The sequence below is a fragment of the Chlorocebus sabaeus genome, chromosome 9, assembly GCF_047675955.1.
Source record: "Chlorocebus sabaeus isolate Y175 chromosome 9, mChlSab1.0.hap1, whole genome shotgun sequence".
Lineage (NCBI taxonomy): Eukaryota > Metazoa > Chordata > Mammalia > Primates > Cercopithecidae > Chlorocebus > Chlorocebus sabaeus.
This window is the reverse complement of record NC_132912.1, coordinates 74185307-74208965: the sequence shown is the minus strand read 5'-3', so window position 1 is coordinate 74208965 and position 23659 is coordinate 74185307. Positions and strand designations below refer to the sequence as shown.

Below are 23659 nucleotides of genomic sequence, written 5' to 3'. Positions count from 1 at the left end.
TTTTGGACTTTTTGTCTTTGGTTATTTTATATTTTGGACATTTTTTCTTTGGTTATTAAAAAGATGTAGATTTTGAGAATTTGAAAACAGCTAAATGGCAAATAAATTAATGCATTGTAGACAAATGACTCTTAAATTTATTTCTTAAATGTTTAAGTAAAATGATGTACAAAGGAACATTGAAGATCTCCTAGCTAACCCTCTTTTAGCACTTAAAGATATGGGGCCCATAGAGTTTAAGGGATTTTCACAATTATATCACAGTAAACCTAAATCTAGAATTGTGGTTTTCCATATTTCCTCTGTAATGATTTCTCCACATGACCATGGCACATAAAGTGATACTTACAGCAATGGTTACGGTCATCTATGTCTCTAAAATGATAAAACCATGTTGCATGAATTAGCAATGGAGAGGATTTCCTCTTCCACAGTATTCTGTACTATCAATAATCAACTCTATTAAGGATCCCTGGTAAGATATGCATTGTATTATTCATCCATTTAATATATATGTCTACTGTATGCCTGATCCTTTGCTAATGTTTCCAATATTAAATGTCAGGACAGAAAACAGGGAGGGGTCTAAGAGATATGTGCACTAAAAATGTGTAGTCTATTGGAACCAACCCAAATGTCCAACAATGATAGACTGGATTAAGAAAATGTGGCACATATACACCATGGAATACTATGCAGCAATAAAAAAGTATGAGTTCATGTCCTTTGCAGAGACATGGATGCAGCTGGAAACTATCATTCTCAGCAAACTATCACAAGATCAGAAAACTAAACACTGCATGTTCTCACTCATAAGTGGGAGTTGAACAATGAGGACACATGGACACAGGGAAGGGAACATCACACACCAGGACCTCTCGAGGAGTGGGGGGACTAGGGGAGGGATAATATTAGGAGAAATACCTAATGTAAGTGTTGGGTTGATGAGTGCAGCAAACCACCAGGGCACGTGTATACCTATGTAACAAAGCTGCACGTTCTGCACATGTAACCCAGAACTTAAGGTACAATAAATAAAAAATGTATAGTCTAATTGGTGACATGGGACCATATGAAGCATATTCAGAATATAAGCCATTTAGAAGTTGTAGTAGGCAGCCTATAACACGGTCCAGTGATATCCACCTCCTGGTACTCATGCCCTACTCAGTTCTAACAAATTGAATACAGCAAAAGCGATGGTATGCCACTTTAGAAGTTAGGTTATACAAAGATGCTGGCTTCCATCTTAGGCTCTCTCACTCTCTCACTCTTTCTCTTTTTCTCATCTGGATCATTCACACTGAGGTGCCATGTTGTGAAAACATACAGGCAGCATACAGAGGTACCCATTTTGTGAGGAACTGAAGCCTCCTGCCAACAAAAACATGTGAATAAGCTTGGAAGCAGATTCTTGAGCCTCAGGTGAGACTTAGATGACTGCAGCTCTGGCCGACGGCGTGAATACAACTTCACAGGAGACCCTGACCAACTCCACCTAGCTTAGCTGTTCCCAGGTTCATGACCCTCAGAAATTATGAGACAGTAAATGTTTGTTGTCTTAATTTGCTAAATTTTAGGGAGATTTTCTATGCAGCATAAATAATATGGAGAGGATAATGTCTGTTGCAGTTCTCAGTTTTTAAGGAGGCAGAGTTAGGAAGATGTAATTTGGTGGACAGCTCACACAGTTGCAGGAAAGGCCATGAAAGGCTGAGTCAGTACTTGTGAGAAAGATTTGCCAATTAACTAATGAGATATAATATGTATGTCAGTTAGGTGTAACGTGTAAGTTAAATGAAAGAAATCTTTAAGGTTTTTGAGCTTGGAAATTTCTCTGAGAAAAAAAAGCATGATTCAGCAATTCTGACTGCACAAACTCTATGCTATTGTCTATATATATGTGTCCCCCCCAAAATTCATATGTTAAATGCAATAGTATTAAGTGGCAGGGCCCTTAAAAGATGAAGATCATGATGGTTCTGGCTTCATGAGCAGTTATTAGCGCCCTTTTTAAAGAGGGTTGAGGGAGCTTGTTTGTCCTCTCCACCACTTAGAACACATCATCCATGAGGGATGCATCCTCACCAGATACTGAATCTGCTAATGCCTTGATCTTGAATGTCCCCACCTCTAGAACTGTGAACAACACATTTCTGTTGTTTATAACTTGCCCAGACTAAGACATTTTGTTATAGCAGCCTGAATGAACTGAGATGGTCTAATTAAAAAAGCTGACTAAGCACCTTTAAAAAAGTAAATAAAAACAGAGCAGTTAGTAACAAAACCTAATGCAACCACTTGCTTAACTCTGTGTGATTAAGGTAGATGTGTGTGTGTGTCTGTGTGTGTGTGTGTTCTAGTATCTTCAGTGGGTTTTTTAAATAAAATAAATGAGTTATAATGACAACAGTTATAGACGGTGTTGGATAATTGAAAGGGTTCGCAAAATTCTATGGAAACTACTCAGAGAAGACCTATTCAAGAAGAAAGAATGTGCAGCCCACACACCCGGGGTAGGGAGACTTGCACGCCTACCCAAAATCCTTTCTCAGTCACACAGGATGTGCTTCATCTCTGAATTATGAATCTTTAGGATATACGTCCCACTGATCACATAGCCAAGCCATGCTATGTAACTGGCTAGCCCATGTGCGAGCCATCAATCTACCCACCCCGAAACAATATAAACAAGCTGGCTCTTGGTACTAACAAGGTGATTTCAAACTTAAACAATGTATTATAAATATAAACTAGTTCACTCCTTCTTATTGTGGCCAAAAGTCAGTATCGGACCTCCAGGTAATCATGGAGAGTTCCAGCCCAGCTGTAAGATAACTCTTTTCCAAATGATCATTTAAAGCAAAATAAATCAATCACTGACGTGTTATATATATAATATATACTATACATATATAGTTACAACATTACCTATAATACATATATTTATATATAATATCATTGTAAATATATGGAAACATATATACATATCTTTAATATATGCAACAGATATTCAAAACCAGCATAACAGATGTTTGCCATGTGACACTAAAAAATCTGGTTTCTTAACAATGACAAAAGACATGACAAATATAGGAAGCGAACAAACACAAAAAGTTAAGCATAAGCTGATAGCAGTGCAAGCAGAATTTTACAGTTTTAGGGTCACATAGTTAGAGTCATGATATTCTAAGCCTCCTGGGTGGGGACTGGTAGAGTAATGCATCTTAGAGAGGACAGCAAATTGCTTTATCATGTGACTAATTTAATGATTCTGTTTTTCTGAATCTTTTTAAGGCTTCTTTTAGAATTCTTTTCTTTTCTTTTTTTTTTTTCTGGGAGCCCACTGACTTTGTATTCAATTTGGATCCACTGCTTTCTAGACCTGCTTGGCATCTGCCAACTTGTCATTTTATTCATTATATCTCTGGGTTAGAATCACTATTTCAGTGTTCCATGTCTTACTATTTCTGTTTTTCCCACCTCTTGTTTTGTTTGGGCACATTTTCAAGTCGTTTCTCAAGAGGATCTACACAAGTTACATTTCTGAGTTCTTATGCACACAAAAAGGTTTTTATTTGGTCACGTAATTTGGATGAATATAGTATTCTAAGATCATATTAATCTTCTCATGGAATATGAAGGCATTTCTTCATTGCCTTGTAGAACTCTGTTGTGATAAGAAGTCTAACAAGAGTCAAGTAGGAACTCACTCAGCAGAGCCGTCCTGTGCACAGTTTAGATAGAGGCTTTTGCTGCTCTCTCTCATCTATCTCCGTGTTTCCAGCTGCTTTCTATCTTCTGGATCTTTTTTTTTCCTATGATAATCCTATACCCATGCATTTTCCATTATGAGTTTATTCCCTTTTGTGTTCTTTTACTGTTATTTTAACGGGACGTTAGACTGGGACTGGGTAGTTATATCTTTTCAGTTTACATTTGTGTTAGCTTTCTAAATAGATGGAAGAGACAAAACAAAACATTGTTAATACCTTGACTCAAAGTTATTTGATTGTAATTGTGAAGATAGGGCAAACACATTAATAAATGCAAATAATGGAAAAACATTGATACCGATTTACTAACAGAAGTAGCTATTAAAGGATATATAAATTTAAAAAGTAGGAGAGATGGCAAGAGAAGTACAATATTTTAACTTACTTCTTCTCCCCTCAAAAATAATTTCATTTTTTTATAAACATCCATACTTTAATTCCTCTTTTTACATAAGCATTTTGAGGCATGTGGTAAAGGAATGTGTATAACCTTTCTTAAATCACTATAACCTACAATCAACACTAGACTTTAGAATATCTGGAATCTTAAAGAAATACTGCCAGCAGTGTTTATAATAAATGATACCTTTAAAAATCCCTATATCAGCAGAGGAATTTTATAATATAAATTGTTCACTTAACTTTAACTGCTACAGATTTTGGCAGACAGTAAAATTAAATGGTGGATGATCACCAGAATATATTACCTTTTGCAAGATAGCACAGGGTTACTAATACATTTCAGGAGAAGAAATCTCTTCCCAGGTCCTTAGCCTGCTGTGTAGTATTGTTACGCAGTAATACTTTCTTTTGTAATTGATGAAAGAATAAGTTGTAAATTACCATGAGCTAGAAATTTTGATTTATGAAGTGAAAATATATGTCAGCAGAAATCATGGTTTGGCACACAGTGGAAACAGCTTTCCAGCTGCCTAAAGTCTCCTTGGCTTTATTTGAACTACTTCTATCCTCCCTGAGCTGGTTAAGTGGACACCTGGTCCATGTCCACTTGTTGTACTCTCAGAATTGTTCTTCCAATTGTGGCTATCTTTAAAATATCCTTTCCACCTTTACTCAAGCAATCTTTCTCCACTGACGATCTTATGATATCCACTGTTTTCAGTTTTTTTCCCAAGTGAAAGAGAGCTAAATAGTGTTTAATTTACCTATGCATGACAAACAATTAATTGATTTCACTGAATAAAATATTCACATCTATTAATAAAGCTTGTAGATAACATTGTCATTTGCAAGTGTTGGCCTGCTGATTTGTTTTTTTCTTAGCAACAATATGCCCTTTCAGCATTTGCTTTTACGTCCATGAAGTCTGATAGCATAAATGTAATATACCTTATGTCGGCAACAGCTGTAGGACTGCTCACCTAAGAAATGTTTACTTCTTCATCTAGTAAACTTGCTCTTATCTTGAAAACGTGGCAATATAATTATATCCATTGTAACCACTCCCACTCAACCAGGACTACTTCTGAGGAATCACATAAAAATTGGCATGAAAGACATAGTTGGGAAGAGGGTGGGGATGAAATGGTTAAAGCTATTGTCAATTAAGTTCTGCTGCCTGCACCAATTACTTACCACCAGGGGAAATGCAATCTAATTTACACATTCGAATTCACATGGTTTATGTTCTCTCCCAAACTAGAGGAAAGAAAATCTAAGGGACATAGTATCTTGGTTTATTCTCCAGCCTCAGTGACCTTGAACCTCAAATTTAGTTTTACAGATGAGTATATAAAAGTTTTATCAGCTCACATCAATAAATATATAACCAGACTTTTCTGGCTATATATAAAGACCCCTAAAAAAGTAAAATTAGCTGTCTTTGCAGCTGAGGGCTATTAATACATGAAATAGATACTTGTGACAACTGAAGGGAGTGGTTTCATTAGTTTCATAAATCTGATTTTTGAGATGAAATGGAAGAGAGAAGCCTTCTGCCAGTTTGTCTACATTTTTAAAAACATACACTATGTTACAGTTTATAAAACATTTTACAGTAATTCTCTTTCAAAGAGACTTAATTCTTGGATTACCCAGTAGACAGCTGTCTAGCTCAGAGCTCCTAACAACTCTGCTGAGGCACACTGGTGTGTGTTAGTGAGAGGAGCTTTCAGCTCTTGACCTCCATAGCTCTCAAGGTAGCTGGGAAGGAGCTAAGACTGCTTAATAACTGCAGTCTCTGATCCCCTCAGGCTTTGAGCAGCCACTTCTTTTTTCCCAGTGGCTGTGCAAACATCATGTTTTATTTATTTTTATTTATGTATTTATTTTTTTTTTGAGAGACAGGATCTCACTCCTCCCCAGGATAGTGCAGTAGCACATTCACAGCTCACTGGAGCCTCAAACTCCTAGGTTCAAGCGATCCTCAGACCTCAACCCAAGTATCTGGGACTACAGGTGTGTACCACTATGCCTGGCTAATATTTTTTAATTATTATTTTTTTCTTTCGTAGAGCTGGGTCTCACTATGTTGCCTAGGCTGATCTTGAACTCCTGGGCTCAGGCAATCCTCTCACCTCAGCCTTCCAAAGTGCTGGGGTTACAGGTATGAACCACTGACCAGCCTCAGACACTATGATCTTAGAAAGCACTAGTCTATGCTGTTACAAAGGATGACTCATACTTAATAATCTTAAAAATTAATGAAGTCAAAGTACCCATTCCTTTGGATTTAAAACAAAATGATACAGTTCAATTCAGTATCACTCTACATTTGAACACTAGGATACAGACCTGTTAACTTTTGTCATTGTAAAGAAACAAGAAACCTCAGTATATCACTGAAGGATATACTTTCCCCTTTTTTGAAAACCTTCATAGACTCCTTTATGCTCTTACAGATACAGCAAAACAAACATTGTTTTATGAAGCTATTGTCTTGGCCATAGAATCATATTCACATCATATATTCAGCTATGGCATGTCTTCGCTGGAATGTACATCGATTTGGAGTGGTATCATGACACCTTGTTTAATAAATCTACCAGAAATAAAGCAGGCTTTTATGCCTATTTTAAAGGTTTCATAAACCATCTAAAAGAATTGGCTTTGCAATGAGCTGCTGAAGGCAATGTTCTTGGTTGCACAGTATGGATGCAAGTAATTCCATTGTCCCAGTGATGTCCAATTAAGTTGGCAACATCAATCCTTAATTTCCTTTCTCTGCGTCCTTTTGTTTCCTTGTTGATAATCATCCTCTCCTGCTTCTCATCATCCCCAACTCCCTGCTTTGCTAACAGACTTCAAAGCCCATTATTATGCAGGGAATATGCCGGTGTAAGAGTCTTAGTGTGAGGCAGAGCACTGTCTGCCTAGAAGGTCAAAGGCCAGGTGCTCACCCCTATGTATGCTGACAGCCAAGGTGTGGGCACATGATTTAAACTCTACTAAGATAATGCTTCTGGCACAGGAAGTTGAATTTAAAGCAAGTGAGGCAAAAGTAGGGATATTTTATGATTTATTCCAATGGTAGAACTATCTGAAATGTGGTAGCAAATAAATGTACCATTCGCGGGGTCCAGTGTTATAATGTTATGATACCGTTAGTGGCATTAAATGTTCAGAGGGGGCTGGAATGGCACTTCAAAAAGCTATTTTTAGGGATGACTTTAACTGTGTTTCCTATATGAAGTGTCCCTTGCAGTCTGCCAGTTTTCTCTTCTTGTTCTCCAGCCTTCCTGTGTTTTTCTGTCTAATTTAGCCATTCTTAATTTCAGTTGTTTGCAACCCAGAACCAAAACTAATACTTCATGTCTAATCTTTTAAAGCATAGATTATTTTTCTACTGCCTTCAGCACACAAAGATTCATAGAGTAAATCTGAATTAGTCATTTTACAGATATATGGGAAAGTAGGATCAGAATGAAAGATATAACCTCTTTCTTTTTCTAGATGATATCTTGTTTCCCTGGAGAATATCCATATGAGGCTGGTCGCAGGTGTTCTAGAGTTACAGAAGATACAAGACCTCTGGAACATCTTTGCACTGGTGAGTAACCACACAGCCTGTTCCCATTCTCCGGTTCATCTTCCAATTCTCCCTTCCTTTCAGTCCACGCCAATTCATCTCCACTGTCCTTAACCCATCCTTCATTCAGCAAAAATCTCAAAGTTACTGCATTAGTCTATTCTCATACTGGTCTCACACTGATATGAAGAAATACCTGAGACTGGCTAATGTATAAAGAAAAGAGGTTTAATTGACTCATAGTTCCATATGGCTGGGGAGGCTTCAGGAAACTTACAATCATGGCAGAAGGCACCTCTTCACAGGGAGGCAGGAGAGAGAATGAGTGCCCCAAAGGGAAATGCCAGATGCTTATAAACCCATTGGATTTAGTGAGAACTCACTATCACAAGAACAGCATAGGGGAAACCACTCCTATGATTCAATTACCTCCCACTGGGTTCCTCCCTCGACACATGAGGATTACAGGAATTACGGTTCAAAATGAGATTTGGGTGGGGACACAGCAAACCACATTAGTTACATAGTTTACATTTTGCAGATATGGCAGTATTTCAACCCCTCTTTCATATCCACCCTTAAGTCCTTTATATTATTCCTCGCTTAACAATGAAATTTCTACCAATGTGTCAGAACATTTTTTATTTTTTAAATAAGGCTATTACCAACAGTGTCACTTTAGATTACTCCATGTACCCTGTCAAAAAGGTCAGAAAAGATTTTGCATCACACAATACATACTGAAGATTGCGGTTTTTATAGCACTTTCTTTATTCTGACAAGTTTGTATGTTCATTTACTTAAAATGGCAAGATGAGAATCTTGTCATTCTTATTTTAGTTCTTTAACTAGATCCTTAGTCTCTTAACCAGATCTAGGTCCTATTTAAATCCAGTCTGCCTTGAACAGAAAACAGGTTTTTCCACTCAGGAGTTCTAACAGCTACTTTCTTCAACTCATAATGTTACCTAAGGTCCCACACTCCTACGGGAACAGAAGCCCTTCCATGGTCATGAGATCTTACTCTTCTTTAGAGAGACTGAGTTGTAATTTAATTTCCAACTTTAGAATTATCAACACGAAGACACACAGTTATCCACGTTAGCCAAGTGATCTGCAGACAGAAACCTCTTGTTAATGCTTAATTGTGTTTTTAAAAAAAAAAGTTAGATTAATGTTTAATCCAAAAGGCAGAAAGTATATAATTTGAAATCCTGTTCAGACTGCTAAAAGGGGAGGAAATTCACCAACAATAGTTCCCAAATGTGAAAGCATAGTCACTACCCCTTACAGGGATTTGCTGGAAGCATTACTGAAATTAGGTTCAGTCAGACCTTTCAACAGATGTAGTTCAATGATGGTTCTTGTAAGTAATTGAATACACAATATTCATGATCTATTGTTCAGAAGCTTGCTGAAGAACCTTTTAAAAATCTGACCCTAAGTTTTCTGGAAGTGGCTAAGATCTAACTGTGGACAGCAATGAATCACTTTCTTAATCTTTTCTCTGCCCCATCCTTTGACACAGCCTACTGTTTTGAGGGTTTTCTTTCCTCCTGAATTGGGATGACAACTTATTCTCCTGCTTAACTAGACTGTATCGCAGTGTAACCTTGCAGTAAATTTTAAATTTAAATTTTGGAGAAGGACTTGGTGATCAGTGATCATTGGGCCCCTCTACTATGTGTAGATGCTACCGGGGAAAATAAAAATAAAGAAAGTGTGATGTCTGTCTTTAAGGACGTTACAATCTTGTGGGAGAAACTTGTATGTAAATGGCTGATTATGATCAAAGGCAAAGTGAAATAAACATTAACTAGAGGACAAGCTCATAGTAATACAGATAATGGAGCAATTAATTCTAACTGAAAGGGAATCAAAAGCTCCTTTGCAAAGGTGGTGGCATTTGAGAAAGTGTTTAGAATGATTATATTTTAAGAGGGCAGTAGAGAAGAAAAGGCAATCATTCCAACTGCAGGGATAGAATTAGCAAAGCCTTAGAGGCTTAATTCAAGAGATTTCGTTTTGGGTTTTTATTTTTATTTTTATTTTTATTCTAACACCTGACACAATGTTAGACCCTGGGAGAGATTCAAAGAGAAATAATATGAGTGTATTTTCCCCCTGTAACTCATATTCCATTTTGAAAGAAAAGCCTTTTTTTGTTTATTTTATGTTTTGTTTGTTTTTTGAGACGGAGTCTCACTCTGTCACCCCTCCTGGAGTGCAGTGGCAGAATCTCGACTCACTGCAACCTCCGCCTCCTCGGTTCAAGCAATTCTCCTGCCTCAGCCTCCCGAGTAGCTAGGATTACAAGCACATGCTACAATGCCCAGCTAATTTTTTTGTATTTTTTCTAGAGACAGTGTTTCACCATGTTGGCCAGGCTGGTCTTGAACTCCTGACCTCATGATCCAATCCACCTGCCTTAGCCTCCAAAAGTGCTGGAATTACAGGTGTGAGCCACCATACCCGGCCCAGAAAAGCCATTTTTATGTTAGTATATCTGAGGAGTTCATCAAGAGCATATACTTGTCTGGGATGATGTAATTGAGTGGCATGTCCCTTAAGAGCTACAGTGCACGAGAACAGAAAGAATTCATTATTGCCAAAGGTTTCTAGAGGACATGAATATACACTTTCTCTTGAAATATGCATAGAATTTGATGTGAGAAACAAGGGGTAGAGATATTTAAAAAGAGAGTGATGGCAGTTAATAATCTTGGCATGTCCCCGCCATTATGGAAGTATTAACTTAAGTGTTGTGGAAGGTGCCTTTTGGCCCACATCAGAAAAAAAAAAAGAAAAAGAAATAAAATTTTAGGTGAAATCAAATACCTCCAGAGTTCAAGAAGGTAAATTGAGCAAAGAAGACTGGGGATATAATGAGAGAGAATGGAAGGGACTATGGCATGGTAGAGACCATGGCCAAGGCTCAGTGAAAAAGAGGACACCACTAAGCTCCAGCCAATTCCCATGAAAGTTATGTTAGTCAAAACTCCACTGGCCACAAAAATTCTTTGAGTCATATCTAGTATGTGGACTACTAATTTTCAAACACTGCTGGACTGAAGAGGGCAAGGAATGCTAGAACTAAAACCTTTAGTTTTTATAACTATTTAAGGTTGTAGGACAGACCTGCAATGCAAAAAAAAAAAAAAAAAATGTACCATGTTTTAATCAAGGTACAAAATACAAGATATGTATATGTAAACTATATTAAATGAAAGGGAATTGATAGGGGTTACCAACCGCTATTAAAGTTTTTTTAAACTAAGTTTTAAATGAAATACATCTTAAAACTCTACCTGTTGTTTAAACTGGAATAAACAATTTATAACAAAATTTTAGAAACATTTATTGACTCAAAATTTCTTTCAACTGTCTCATTTGCCTTTGAGACAAAAAAAAAAATGTAACTATATGGCACTTGTTCATTCTAAGAAGGAGGGAATTCTGGATACACACTTTCCAGTCTTGGTCTCAATACTTGATGAATGAACCTGTATTTGCCATCACTGTCAGCTGCCAACAGTGGATGCCACCAGGATATCTTGGTCAGATTCATTTATGTGCCTGTTCTGTTTTGGTCCATGAGCCTGGCTAACAGTAAAACCAGGTGGGGCTTGGGGGTTTGCAACAGCTGCTCTGGGGCCTGCTGATTCCTGAATTTTATAGAGTTCATAAATCACACAAAAATGTTCTATGTCAGTCCACTTCCAGTTTAGGTTTTTCCCCAACATGGTACAAAAGAACTGAAGTTGACACTAAGAGTATAATTTGTAAGCCTTCACACTACAGTCCAAAAGGTTTATTATTTATTTAAAAAGCTAAGGTATTCCATCTTCTCTATTAAGAATTCCTGATGGGAGGAGGAGCTTAGTAACCGGGATGAATGGGGTGGGATAAAGAAATTCACACGAAGATTACAATATTATGCTTCTATCTGGGTGAAACGTAGCATTCCAGATGTTGACTACATTTCATTAGAGTTTGTGAACAATATAATTTCCTGAGATATAATAGGTCAGCCCTGCTTCTTAATGCTGAGAAAACACTTAGAAAATCATCAAATTTTGAAAATGTACTAATAAGCTACAAAGTCTGATTAAAATCAAAGGTGCTATGTTCTAAAAACATTCTTTGTGATTGAGATAAGTATGGCTTATATTTCATCATTTATGACAGTACTTTAAGGCAAACTTTGCAAAGATGGAAAAGTCTCGGTAATAAACAACAACTCACAATAACTCCTCATTAAGTCATTTTCAGAAAGGAGGGTTAAATCCTGAAGACTGTATAAAAGAAAAGGAAACACAAAGAAAAACAGTTCACAGATATTACTGTTCACTTGCTAAAAAGTAAACTATGCAGGCCTCATAACACAAAACAAGATTTTCCAATTATTTAATTTGGTAATTATTTATAAATAATAAGTCTAAGATGTGAAACAGATGCAAACAAAGATGAACATCTCCTGTTAGTAAATTGTGGAGGACAGAGTAGTGGGAAGTATCTTTCATAGACAATATCTCCATGGGAAAGAAAATTTTCACATTTTTCAGCTTTGGTTAAGATCAAACTGATCTAATTAGGTTTCTCATCTAATTTATTGCTCAGAATTCCCTTTAGTGAGGCATGCTTTTCATAAATTTCAAGGAAAGCTATTTGGAGAATAGTTTGGAATTAGACATAAACAAAAATGGAAAGCTTTGTCAAATATACACCCAAAATTTTCTGAATAACTGAAATAACAAAATTGGGATGTCATAAACTATACTGTTACACTAATAATAAGATGCTGTTTATACACAATAACCTAGGATTATTTTATATTCATTTTATTTGGGATATAAAACATAATTTACCAAGAGAATTTTAATTAAAATTATATACCACTAATTAGAAGAAAAAAAGAGTCTTTTTCTCTTCTGAATGTGATAATATAGCCATATCGATTAGCTATCTGGAAAGGTTATTACAAATCAAAGAGGGATTAATAAACTCGTAAGTGTGTAAATAACTTTGTCTCAAAATTTTCTGATTTTGGAGTGATAGAGCATAAAACTGTAAACCTGGTACCTCAGACAGACATTATGATCATAAAGAGCATGCTCACAAGACTAACATGATTATAAAACTGAGACAGAGGCAAAATATTAGTCCTGCTAGATTTTACCTAATCAATTCCTGATAGGAAATTTTTATTTGTCTAAAAAAATAACCCCTGTTACATTCTTCTTTTACTTACATGCTATTCTCAGAAGGTAGAAAAAAATCAGGGACACAGATAACTCTATACTTGATTTTGACCAACAAGAAAGGAGTGCTTAAATGTAGTTATGGAAGAGATACTGAATGACTAGAGCACAATCATCTTTTTAAACAAGTAAATATATTGCCACAACTTATTGAAAAAGTAACTACTATGTGCCCTATTGATACCGGTGACTTTGAGGAGCAGATATAGAAATATAAATTTAATAATATCAAGAGTTTTATCTTTCCTTACCACATTGTTAGCATTGCATTATTTTAGAAATATTTCAAAGAGATAATAAGAAAACTATATGCCAAGATTCATCAATGATTTTGTTTATCACCTTGCTAGAAAAACAGCAAAACTGATCATCTATTCCCTGCAAACCTTGCTAAGCTTGCCTTGCAGCATAGTGCTTCAGACCTAGTCTCTAGTGAATATTATTCAACTGTTGACTTGTTTCTCTTAATTCATTTTGAGGAGTGACTTCAAAAATAAAAGAAAAACTTAAAAAATGACTCATCCTTCTCCCTTCTATTCCTTTTGCTAAACAATGTGCATATCAAATTTCATATTCCATATGCATAACATGAAAAATGATTCTCTAGGATTGATAACTTAAGGTTGGAATTTCAAATATTTTAGGAATCACAGATGCACCATCACCCTACTGTTAGGAGACAATAGTAAAAATATCTAACCTGAGGATTTCACAGATTCACAAAGGGTTTTCACAGAAAGGAGTTCTGCTGTTATGACTTATAAAAATAGTTGATTGTCCTCATTGTTTCTGAATCCATATGAATTCAGACACTTCTGTAAGTTTCTTGTAGAAAGGTTAACAATAGCATTAAAACGTCATTTTACTGAGAGATTCAAAAACGAAGCATTTACTGGCTGATTTTTAGAAAATATTAACTTGAGTGCTGCAACCAACACAAAATACTGGTTCCATATTTCTTATGCAATCAAAGAAGATTATGTGCAAGAACAAATTGCTGTTTTGCAAACAGACTGCAGATGAAGGTAACAGCATTTCTCTGGAAACATAGGACTGACTTGCTATGTTTAAGTAACGTAAACAAAAACCTAGGGATATCGATGATACAGTTAAGAGAGGGTTTGGTGATTATCACATACTTAATACCATATCAGTCTAATTATATCTCCTCACAAAAAAGGCATTAATAAACATTCTAAATGGTTTCTGGCTAAGGCCTGTGGGTAATTTACATAACACATGTATTTATAGAAGACCTCTTTTCACCAATGAATATATTTACTTCTCAGAGATAAATTTCAAATTGCATAATCAAAGTATACAAGCACTATGTGGCAATATATGTCAAAAGAAGAAACACAGACTGGAATCTTTCCCACATGTATGAATATTCGGTATCTATGTAGATTCAGATATGAGACACAGTGCAACTGTTATTGGCAACTGACTTACCCGTACTTGTAAGGAAGTTAACATTTCTCATTACACCTTCTGTGTAAGCCCCTGGCTCGTAACTGTCCATTTCACCCGTGACGATGTGAGCAACTCTCGCTGCCCGGCCTCTGATAGCACCCGCAGCACGGTCTAAATTATCAGCATCCTGGTCTCTTAAGGCTATGATACACTTGTTGACATCTTCCAAGATATGGCTTTCTGTAAGTAAATCAATCAAATTAGTTTTTGTGTGTGTGTGTTTAAAATTCATACAAATCTAGCAGATTATAATTATGTTAACTTCTGACTTCAGATAGAGTGCACATTGGAAATGGAAGATTTTGAGAATTATAAGAAAATTGGAGACATATTTTGCATACATCCCTTTATTCTTTAATAGCAAAATCCATGAAATATAACATGTTACATTTTAAGAGAAATTTGTATTGACTGCATATTATTTTAGACTCTAGTTCCAGTAGATTAGATTTTTAGAGTGGCACAGAGGTGGAAATTAAAGACAGTTTCTAGATTAAAATAAAAATAAAGTATGTGATGATGAAATGCTACATCGTGAATGAAAGCAATATTATACAGATTATAAAACTTATGTATACATAAGGAAAAGATTGATTTAAATAAATGAATTCCAGAGAAAGTTGCCTGCTCTAAAGAGTGTCTCCTGACCTCCTCCTCTCCATTCTTCTTTAGATGACTAGGGCATGAACATAGCAGGAAGTTTAAAACATACACATGGCCGGGCGCGGTGGCTCAAGCCTGTAATCCCAGCACTTTGGGAGGCCGAGACGGGTGGATTACGAGGTCAGGAGATCGAGACCATCCTGGCTAACACGGTGAAACCCCGTCTCTACTAAAAAATACAAAAAACTAGCCGGGCGAGGTGGCGGGCAACTGTAGTCCCAGCTACTCGGGAGGCTGAGGCAGGAGAATGGCCTAAACCTGGGAGGCAGAGCTTGCAGTGAGCTGAGATCCGGCCACTGCACTCCAGCCTGGGCGACAGAGCGAGACTCCGTCTCAAAAAAAATAAATAAATAAAAAAAATAAATAAATAAAACATACACATAAAAAAATTATAACAATATGATCTCAGTAATTCCAGAACATATCATTAATTCTCTTTCTCTCTCTTTTTGTCTCTCTCACTCTCTCTGTCTGTGTCTCTTTCTGTCTTTCTCTTTCCCAATCTACTTGTGTATATGTGTTGACTATGTGTGTGTGAGCTACAGAGGAGCTCTTCAGTTTCCTTACAGAGTCACACTTCCCTCTTATTGAACAGAAAATAAAGTCTGTCTGGGTGTGGTGGCTCACACCTGATATCCTAGCACTTGGGGAGACCTAGGAAGGAGGATGACTTGGGGCCAGAAGTTCAATACCAGCCTGGGCAGCACAGCAAGACTCTTTCTTTGCAACAAAATAAATTTACCCAGGAGTAGCAGCATGTCGCTGTAGTCCTAGTTACTTGGGAGGCTGAGGTGGGAGGATTGATTGAGCCCAGGAGTTAGAGGCTGCAGTGAGCTTTGATCACGCCACTACACTCCAGCCTGGGTAATAGAGTGAGGCCGTATCTATCTACCTTCCTTAAATTAAATATATATATATATTTAAAATTTAATGTATTTATAAATATAACATTATTTATTCATATATTTCATAATGATATGTTCTGGAATTATTGAGATTTTATTGTTTAATTATTTTCTGTGCATGTTTCAAAGAAATAGTTATTAAAGATATTAAGTGGGGATTCATGTGATAAAGCCAGAAGCCAAAACACTAAATATATCCTAAATATATATGCACCCAATACAGAAGCACCGAGACTCATAAAGCAAGTCCTTAGAGACCTAGAAAGAGACTTAGACTCCCACACAATAATAATGGGAGACTTTAACACCCCACTGTCAATATTAGACAGATCAACGAGATAGAAGGTTAACAAGGATATCCAGGACCTGAACTCAGTTCTGCAACAAGCAGACCTAATAGACATAATTGTTGAAAAAAGAAAATAAAGTCAAACTACCATTGAAAATGGTCCCTGTTGACCTTCTGACACATGGCTTCTATTATTGCGTTATACATATTTTATGATTTCTAAAATCGTTTATGATCTTCCATATCTCTATCCTTGGGCATATTAAAACCTTGGTCTAGACAGTCTGTCCCCTTTGACCTGCTTGCTCAACTCCTGCTATTCTTTCAAGCCACTAGGCAAATGTTCCTGCCTCAGGAAATCCATGCTGACTTCCTCATTCCCTACAACAAAACCAACTTTGTTACATGTTGTTTGGGATTCACATAAAATGGTATATGCTCTTCGATTAGAGATTCTTCCTGTGTTTTAATTATTTACTTATAAAACTCTCTCTCTCTCGTAGAATTTGAAATACATCTGAGGGAAAGAATTTTATCTTATTCCTCGAGGTATTCTATATACTACCTGTTATAATACTTGGTACCTGTTAGGCTAACAAGAATTCTTGTTGAATGAATGAATGAATGAATGAAGCTCTCATAAGACATTCTTAAATCATGGGTTATGAACGTAAGTAAACACATATCTGCGATCTGAAATTAGGTAAATTTAACCCATATTAGGGACATTCAAAGTCACTTACATGAAAAATATTAAACACTAAAAACCTTCATTATAAATTAACTAGGGTTTTAACCTAATTTGTAGCATTCAGTTATGAATGTATCATTAAAGCCTGCAGTAAACACAGTCATGGTCCAATCTCAACAGAAAGCATATGTTTATTCTCATATTTCCCCTGGAACAGAAGTACAGGTTTGAGTTTAGAAGGCATAATACTCATCAATTTTTACGAAGCCCACAGATGTACACTTTAATGACACATTAAGAAGCTACTATTGTCAAGTACATTGACAAGGTCTTTTTTTAAAAAAAAAACAAACGCAACATATATGTATTCTATGAATGTTTACTCTGTATTCACTAAGGTGCTCAATTTTATATTGCAGAGCTATTTTTCTTAGTCCTATACAAGTGAAAGAATATTTACAGAAAAAACAATGTCCATTCTTGGAAGATTGATAATATGTAATAAACTCTGTAATTTCTCTTTAATTAAAGATGAAATGATAGCTTGTACAAACTGTTTTTTTCCTAGTGAATTTTGCAGAGGAGAAAATATACAAAGATATTCACTAACAATGAATGAGTAGTCACCTCTTCTATAGAAGTATGATCTATATGCCCATGAATGTATTATTTAATGCAGTTAATAATCATATAGCAAGAAATTTTCTGTTTTTTTTTTTTTTTTTGTTGTTGTTGTTGTTTGGCTGTACAGAAGGTTGTGTGATTACTGCTCACAATTAAATAATGCTGTCAGAAGCCATGGTGTTAAATATTGTTGAAGAATTATAGAGGTAAGGCCAGTGTGGAAATAAAAGTCTTATATAAACATATACAGTATTAAAAAAATAAGTGAAATAAGTGAAAAGAATCTATAACCAGACTTAACCCAAAGCAGTCGTAGTAAGAATGTTGGAGAACATGTATAAATGATCTTTGAAATTTCTAAGATTAAATATAGCACAAAAGAATTGGAAAAGGTTCACAAATTTCGTATTCTTGTGACACTTTCCCATTACCCTGAATGCTTTACAGAATGCTACCAACAACTATTTGCATGAGGCTCTAAACATAGAATGCCAGAAAAAGAAAATCAAAATGTTAGGTACCTCTCACATATGCATAATAACTAAACATTAAACGGCTTCTTAAAAATGATTATTTCTCTGCTATTTATATTTCTGGTGAATTTAAGTGGCTAAAAGACCTTCATGAAGGCTTGAGTTTTTACGCCTAACTACACAGCCCTTAAACTTTTAGGAAAGAAGAAAATGCCAAATACCTTGTATATAACTTCCTACTGTTGAATCTCTTTAGACTTTGCTGCTAATGGAATGGGTTTACACTTTAAACACAGCAAAAGTCATTTGGCTCTCTCCTCAAATAATTTTTTTCTGAAGTAGATGCTCTTGAGCTCAACAAATGCATCATTTAAAAAATGAGGTTAAAAGAAAGAATATGTTATTATAGAACAAGCACAATTAGAATACTATGGTTTGAAGGATTGTCACACAGTAAAGATTTTTCTTAAGAGCTCCAGAGTATCAGCTTAACATTTGCTCTGAGGTGAGGGGTGGAATGTTCTGGTGTTAGCGTAAATGCTGAAATGCATTCATTTAAGAGCAGAGAATTGTTGAATTATTAGCAATTTCTATCAATCATTTTATGGCCATCTTGAGATGCAAAGGGTGATTTCTATTATGTTGGAAAATAGTAATACATAGGATAATAAAGGAACTGATCTTTGACTAAAAGGTACTTTGTTTGGTGCAAGCTTTTTTTGGTGCAAGCGTCTCTGGCTAACTCCAACTTCAGTCACTATAGGAAGTGTAGCACAATAAAATTTTGAAAAGCATTTTTTAAATTACAATTTTTTGTAGCTGTTCAGTTTCACATATATATATGTATATATAAACAAGTGTGTGTGTGTGTGTGTGTATATATATATATATATATATATATAGAGAGAGAGAGAGAGAGAGAGAGAGAGAGAGAAATTCTCCTTCTGTCACCCAGGATGGGGTGCAGTGCCGAACACAGCTCATTGCAACCTCAAACTCCTAGGCCCAAGTGATCATTCCACCTCAGGCTCTCAAGTAGCTAGAACTACAGGAACTCACCGCCATGCCTGGCTATTTTAATTTTTTATAGAGTGAGGGTCTTGCTATGTTGCTCAGGCTGGTATCGAACTCCTTGCCTCAAGCAATTCTCCTACCTCAGATTCCCAAAGTGTTGAGATTACTGGAGAGAGCCTCTGTACCTAGCCAGTTTTCAACAATTAGAGCCAGAATTTTAAGGTCAAATATATTGCCCCAGGGAAAGCAGAAAACAAACAAAATTCAGTGAGAACAAAATGTTGAATCATTGGCTTTCGACAGCCAAAGTAGAATTTTAAAAATTCACAGTCCAGAGAACAGACTGAAAGTAGAGGCACATTTTGTTTGCAAAAGCTAGACTTGGTTGAGAGGTAAAAGTTTCTGCTTTTAATTCCTGAAGTGGGTTTTGAATATATCAACGGCAAAGCCTTAAGGGGAAGAGAGTTTATGCTGTAATCCATCAAGCAAGAAATGATACACTAACAACAGTTTCCTCCCCTGATATCTAGATACGCAAGAAAAAGATTCAGAGAAGAGAAGAAGAGAGAAAAAGATATTAACTAGTTTTTCTAGAGAAACTGAGCTATATATAATGCAAAATACATTGAATTTTCTAAACTGTCAAGATTAAGTTTAGTTACCCAGTGTATATGAGCTCAGAGAGTTAAGCTAAATTTAATTATAAACAAACAAGTTTCCATTTTTGCATCCCTGGCTCCATAGCTATAAATTAAAAACACATTACACAGGCAACTACACAAATGTTCAACAAACAAAAACAAGAATACAGTAATTTTTCTTTCCTATTTACCCAAAAAACACGAAGCTAAAAAGCAAATAGAATGCATTACTATGTGAGCTAATTGTTGTTTACCTATCTACTTAAAGATGGTCAAAATTTGTTTGGCAAGAGTTTGATTATGATGATTGGTTTCCAAATTAAACAATATCCCACAGAAAGATCTAAGCAAATACTAGCTTGAGAATACAGAGTATGCATACAGTTAAATGTAAAATGTAAAGTTCCTTCTTCCTCTTTTACGTCCCAAATCCTTTCTTCTGTCTCTCCTAAGTCTTAATATATGTTAGAAAATGTAGATGATATAAAAAATAAAGCACAGTCCCTGTCTGCAAAGGGTTCACAATCTAGTAACCAGAAAATAAAGCGCTTTTTATTTTATTGTCTTTTATTCTGCCCAATACAATAGTCAAAATTGTAGTCACTTTGTAATTTTACAAAAGTTTTGTTAAACTTTAACAAAATTTGCCCAGTTTCTTTGCACTGGAAACTGTTTATTCTTGAGCTTTTAGATAACTAAAATTTACTTGTCTTACTTTTGACAATAATAAAAAGAAAAATAAAGTCCAATATTGCTATTTCCAAGCCAATTATCAACAATACTTACACAAACTCTGCAGCACTTATTCACGCACAATTCTATAGAAAAACACACACACGAAAAAAAAAGAAAGTCATCGAAGCCTTCATATTTCTCTTGGTATGTCTTAAGTAGGCTCTTGTAACAACTTGTGAAGTTGTTAAGAAATTTATCAAAAGCTTGGAAATAGAAAAAATGGACTATTGCTTGTCCTTTCAATGTCCTGCTGAACAGACATTGCAATCAGCCCACCTGGCAAATATCTAATTCTCCAGGAGTGTATCTTTGTTCCACTTGCTATTAGTGTTGATTAGGGTATTTTAAAACTCTGTAAAGGATAATGCTCTTTTTTAAAAAAAACTCTGATGACCATGTAAATGATTCTTGTTACAAAAAGTGTTATTTTTGTAGAAAAGATAATCCTGAAGGCTACAGCTTCATTGCTCTGTAGGACATTAACCAGTTTTGTTTCTAAATGAGAAATTTTATTGAACCATTCTTTATTTAAAATTTTTAAACAAGGCTTTTCATTTTAGTGCCTCTCAAAAATAAAATTTTTGACACATGTTCATGTTAAATTTGTAAAACTCATGCCTTCAAATTTAGAAAATTATCCATAGACTGTATACCTTGACTTGGAAGCGACTGATTTTTCAATTAGAGTGCTATCCAGAAGAAAAGATATAAAGCAAACATTTTATGTTAAATCATAAACCTATATTTAAAATGCAGAACTACAAAGCTTCTATAAGATAACAGAGAAGAAACTCTAGGTGATCTTGGGTTTGGCAAGAACTTTTAAAATATAACACCAAAAACATAATTAACAAAAATTTTTTAAAAAATGAATACATTGGACTTCATAAAAATTTAAAACTTCTACTCTGCAAAAGACACTTAAAAGAATAAAAAGATGCTGAGCACCATGGCTCATGCCTGTAATCCCAGCACTTTGGGAGGCTGAGGTGGGCAGATCACAAGGTCAGGAGTTTGAGACCATCCTGGCCAATATGGTGAAATCCATCTCTACTTTAAAAATACAAAAATTAGCCGGGTGTGGTGGTGCATGCCTGTAGTCCTAGTGACTTGGGAGGTTGAGGCAGAAGAATCACTTGAACCTGGGAGGCGGAGGTTGCAGTTAGCTGAGATCACGCCACTGTACTTTAGCCTGGGCGACAGAGTGAGACCCCATCTCAAAAAAAAAAAAAAAAAAAAAAAAAAGGCCACAGAGTGGAAGATAACGTTTGCAAAACACCTATCTGATGCAGGACTAGTATCAAGGATGTATAAATAATTGTTAAAATTCAATAATAAGAAAACAATTCAATTAAAAAACAAGCAAAAGATATGAGCAGACACCTCACCAAAGACATACAGATGACAAATAAGGACACAAAAAAATGGGCAACATCATTTATCATCAAGCAATTTCAATTCAAAACAACACACTGCACATCTATTAGAATGACTAAAATTTAAAACACTGATAACACCAATCGTGAAAATGTAGAGCAATCTCATTCATCGCTGAAGAGAATGCAAAATGGCATTTTGGAAGACAGTTTGGAATGCCACTTTGGAAGAGATTTCAGCAGTTGCTTACAAAAGTAAACATGCTTCTACTATACAATCCAGCAACCATACCTTCATACCTTGGTATTTACCCAGATAAATTTAAAACTTACATTCACACAAAACCTGCACATGTGTCTTTATAGCAGTTTTATTTCTAACTGCCAAAACTTAGATGCAACCAACGTGTTCTTCAGTAGATGAATGGATAAACTGGAACACTCAGTCAACGGAATGTATAAAAAGCGATGAAAAATGATTTATCAAGCCAAGAAGAGACATGCAGGAAATTTAAATGCATACTGCTAATGAAAGAAGTCCATCTGAAAGGCTACATACTATACGATTGCAATTACATGTCATTCTGGAAATGGCAAAGCTACAGGGACAATAAAATTCGTAGGGAGGGTAGAATGTATAGGTAGAGCACAGCTGATTTTCCAGGTAGTAAAACTATTCTGTGTAATACTGCAATGGTGAATATATGTTAATATACATTTGTCAAAATCCATAGAATTTACAACACAAGGTGAACCCTACTGTAAACTGTAGGATTTACTTAATACTAATGTATCAGTATTGGTTCATCAATAGTAACAATAAAGTATGTTCTTCAAACATTTTACATTCAGTGTCAAGTCCATTTAAGACCCTAAATAAGCACTGTTTAGCTTCTAAAATAGGAAGAAAAATATTCAATCACATACATTATTTACAGATGTCTACAAATAATGAATTAGGAATTGTGAACATACTACAGTTTTCTGAGAATATAACTAAGAAAAAGTTTGGTCCTATTCTTTCCCCAAGTTTCTAGCCTTCATGCAGTAACACCTTCTGGTTGTCAACTGGTTTCTTGGAGTTTTTAACAAATACTGTTTCAGTCTCTCTTCTTTTCCAGGCACTGTGGTAGGTAACAGATACATAATATTTTGTTTAATTCTCATAATAATTCCAAGAGATAGATCTGTTACATTTCATTTTTATAGTTGAAGCAAAATGGAGCCTTTGAGCAGATAAATATCTTCTCCAAATTCATAAAATTATAGTAATTTGAATCATAGCTCAAAATCGAGGTTTATCTAACCTGCTAAGTTTCTATAAAAATGCTAAAGTCTCATCTGATTTCAAGATAAGGTGATTCTATAATTATATTATTCAGCTATTCCAAACGTATAATGGGAAGGGAAAATTATGGGCTTGAAATATTTTCTAAATTTTATAGAAATGGTACAAAAGATTGTTTATGCTATTATAATCTATAGCTGAATGTATTATAAGTTTTCACATTAATTTTCATTGGGCATAAGATAATCATCTATGCATTTTAGAAAGATAATTTTAATTCTACAAAGCTCACATTGACTATGCTCTGGTAATGTTAACATTCTGGATCTGTAATCAGGAGCCATCATAGCTAGAGGGCCTCAAGTATTCTAGAGACATCACCAGGAAAGTGGCCATGTAAGAATAAATAAACAAATGAAGTTTAGTGCCTTAGCTACTTAGCTATTCTGGTGTAGGAGCTAA

General features: G+C 35.4%; 1 protein-coding gene across 3 annotated transcripts in view; it reads right to left on the bottom strand.

Annotated features, from left to right (window-relative positions):
- Nucleotides 1–23659, bottom strand: part of CTNNA3 (catenin alpha 3) — a 1853344-nt gene that overhangs the window by 459920 nt on the left and 1369765 nt on the right. For all 3 annotated transcript variants that reach the window (XM_007963302.3, XM_007963300.3, XM_073019108.1), the window contains one exon: nt 14478–14678. In XM_007963302.3, the coding sequence (XP_007961493.1) occupies nt 14478–14678 (201 nt within the window). The remainder of the gene's footprint in view (nt 1–14477; nt 14679–23659) is intronic.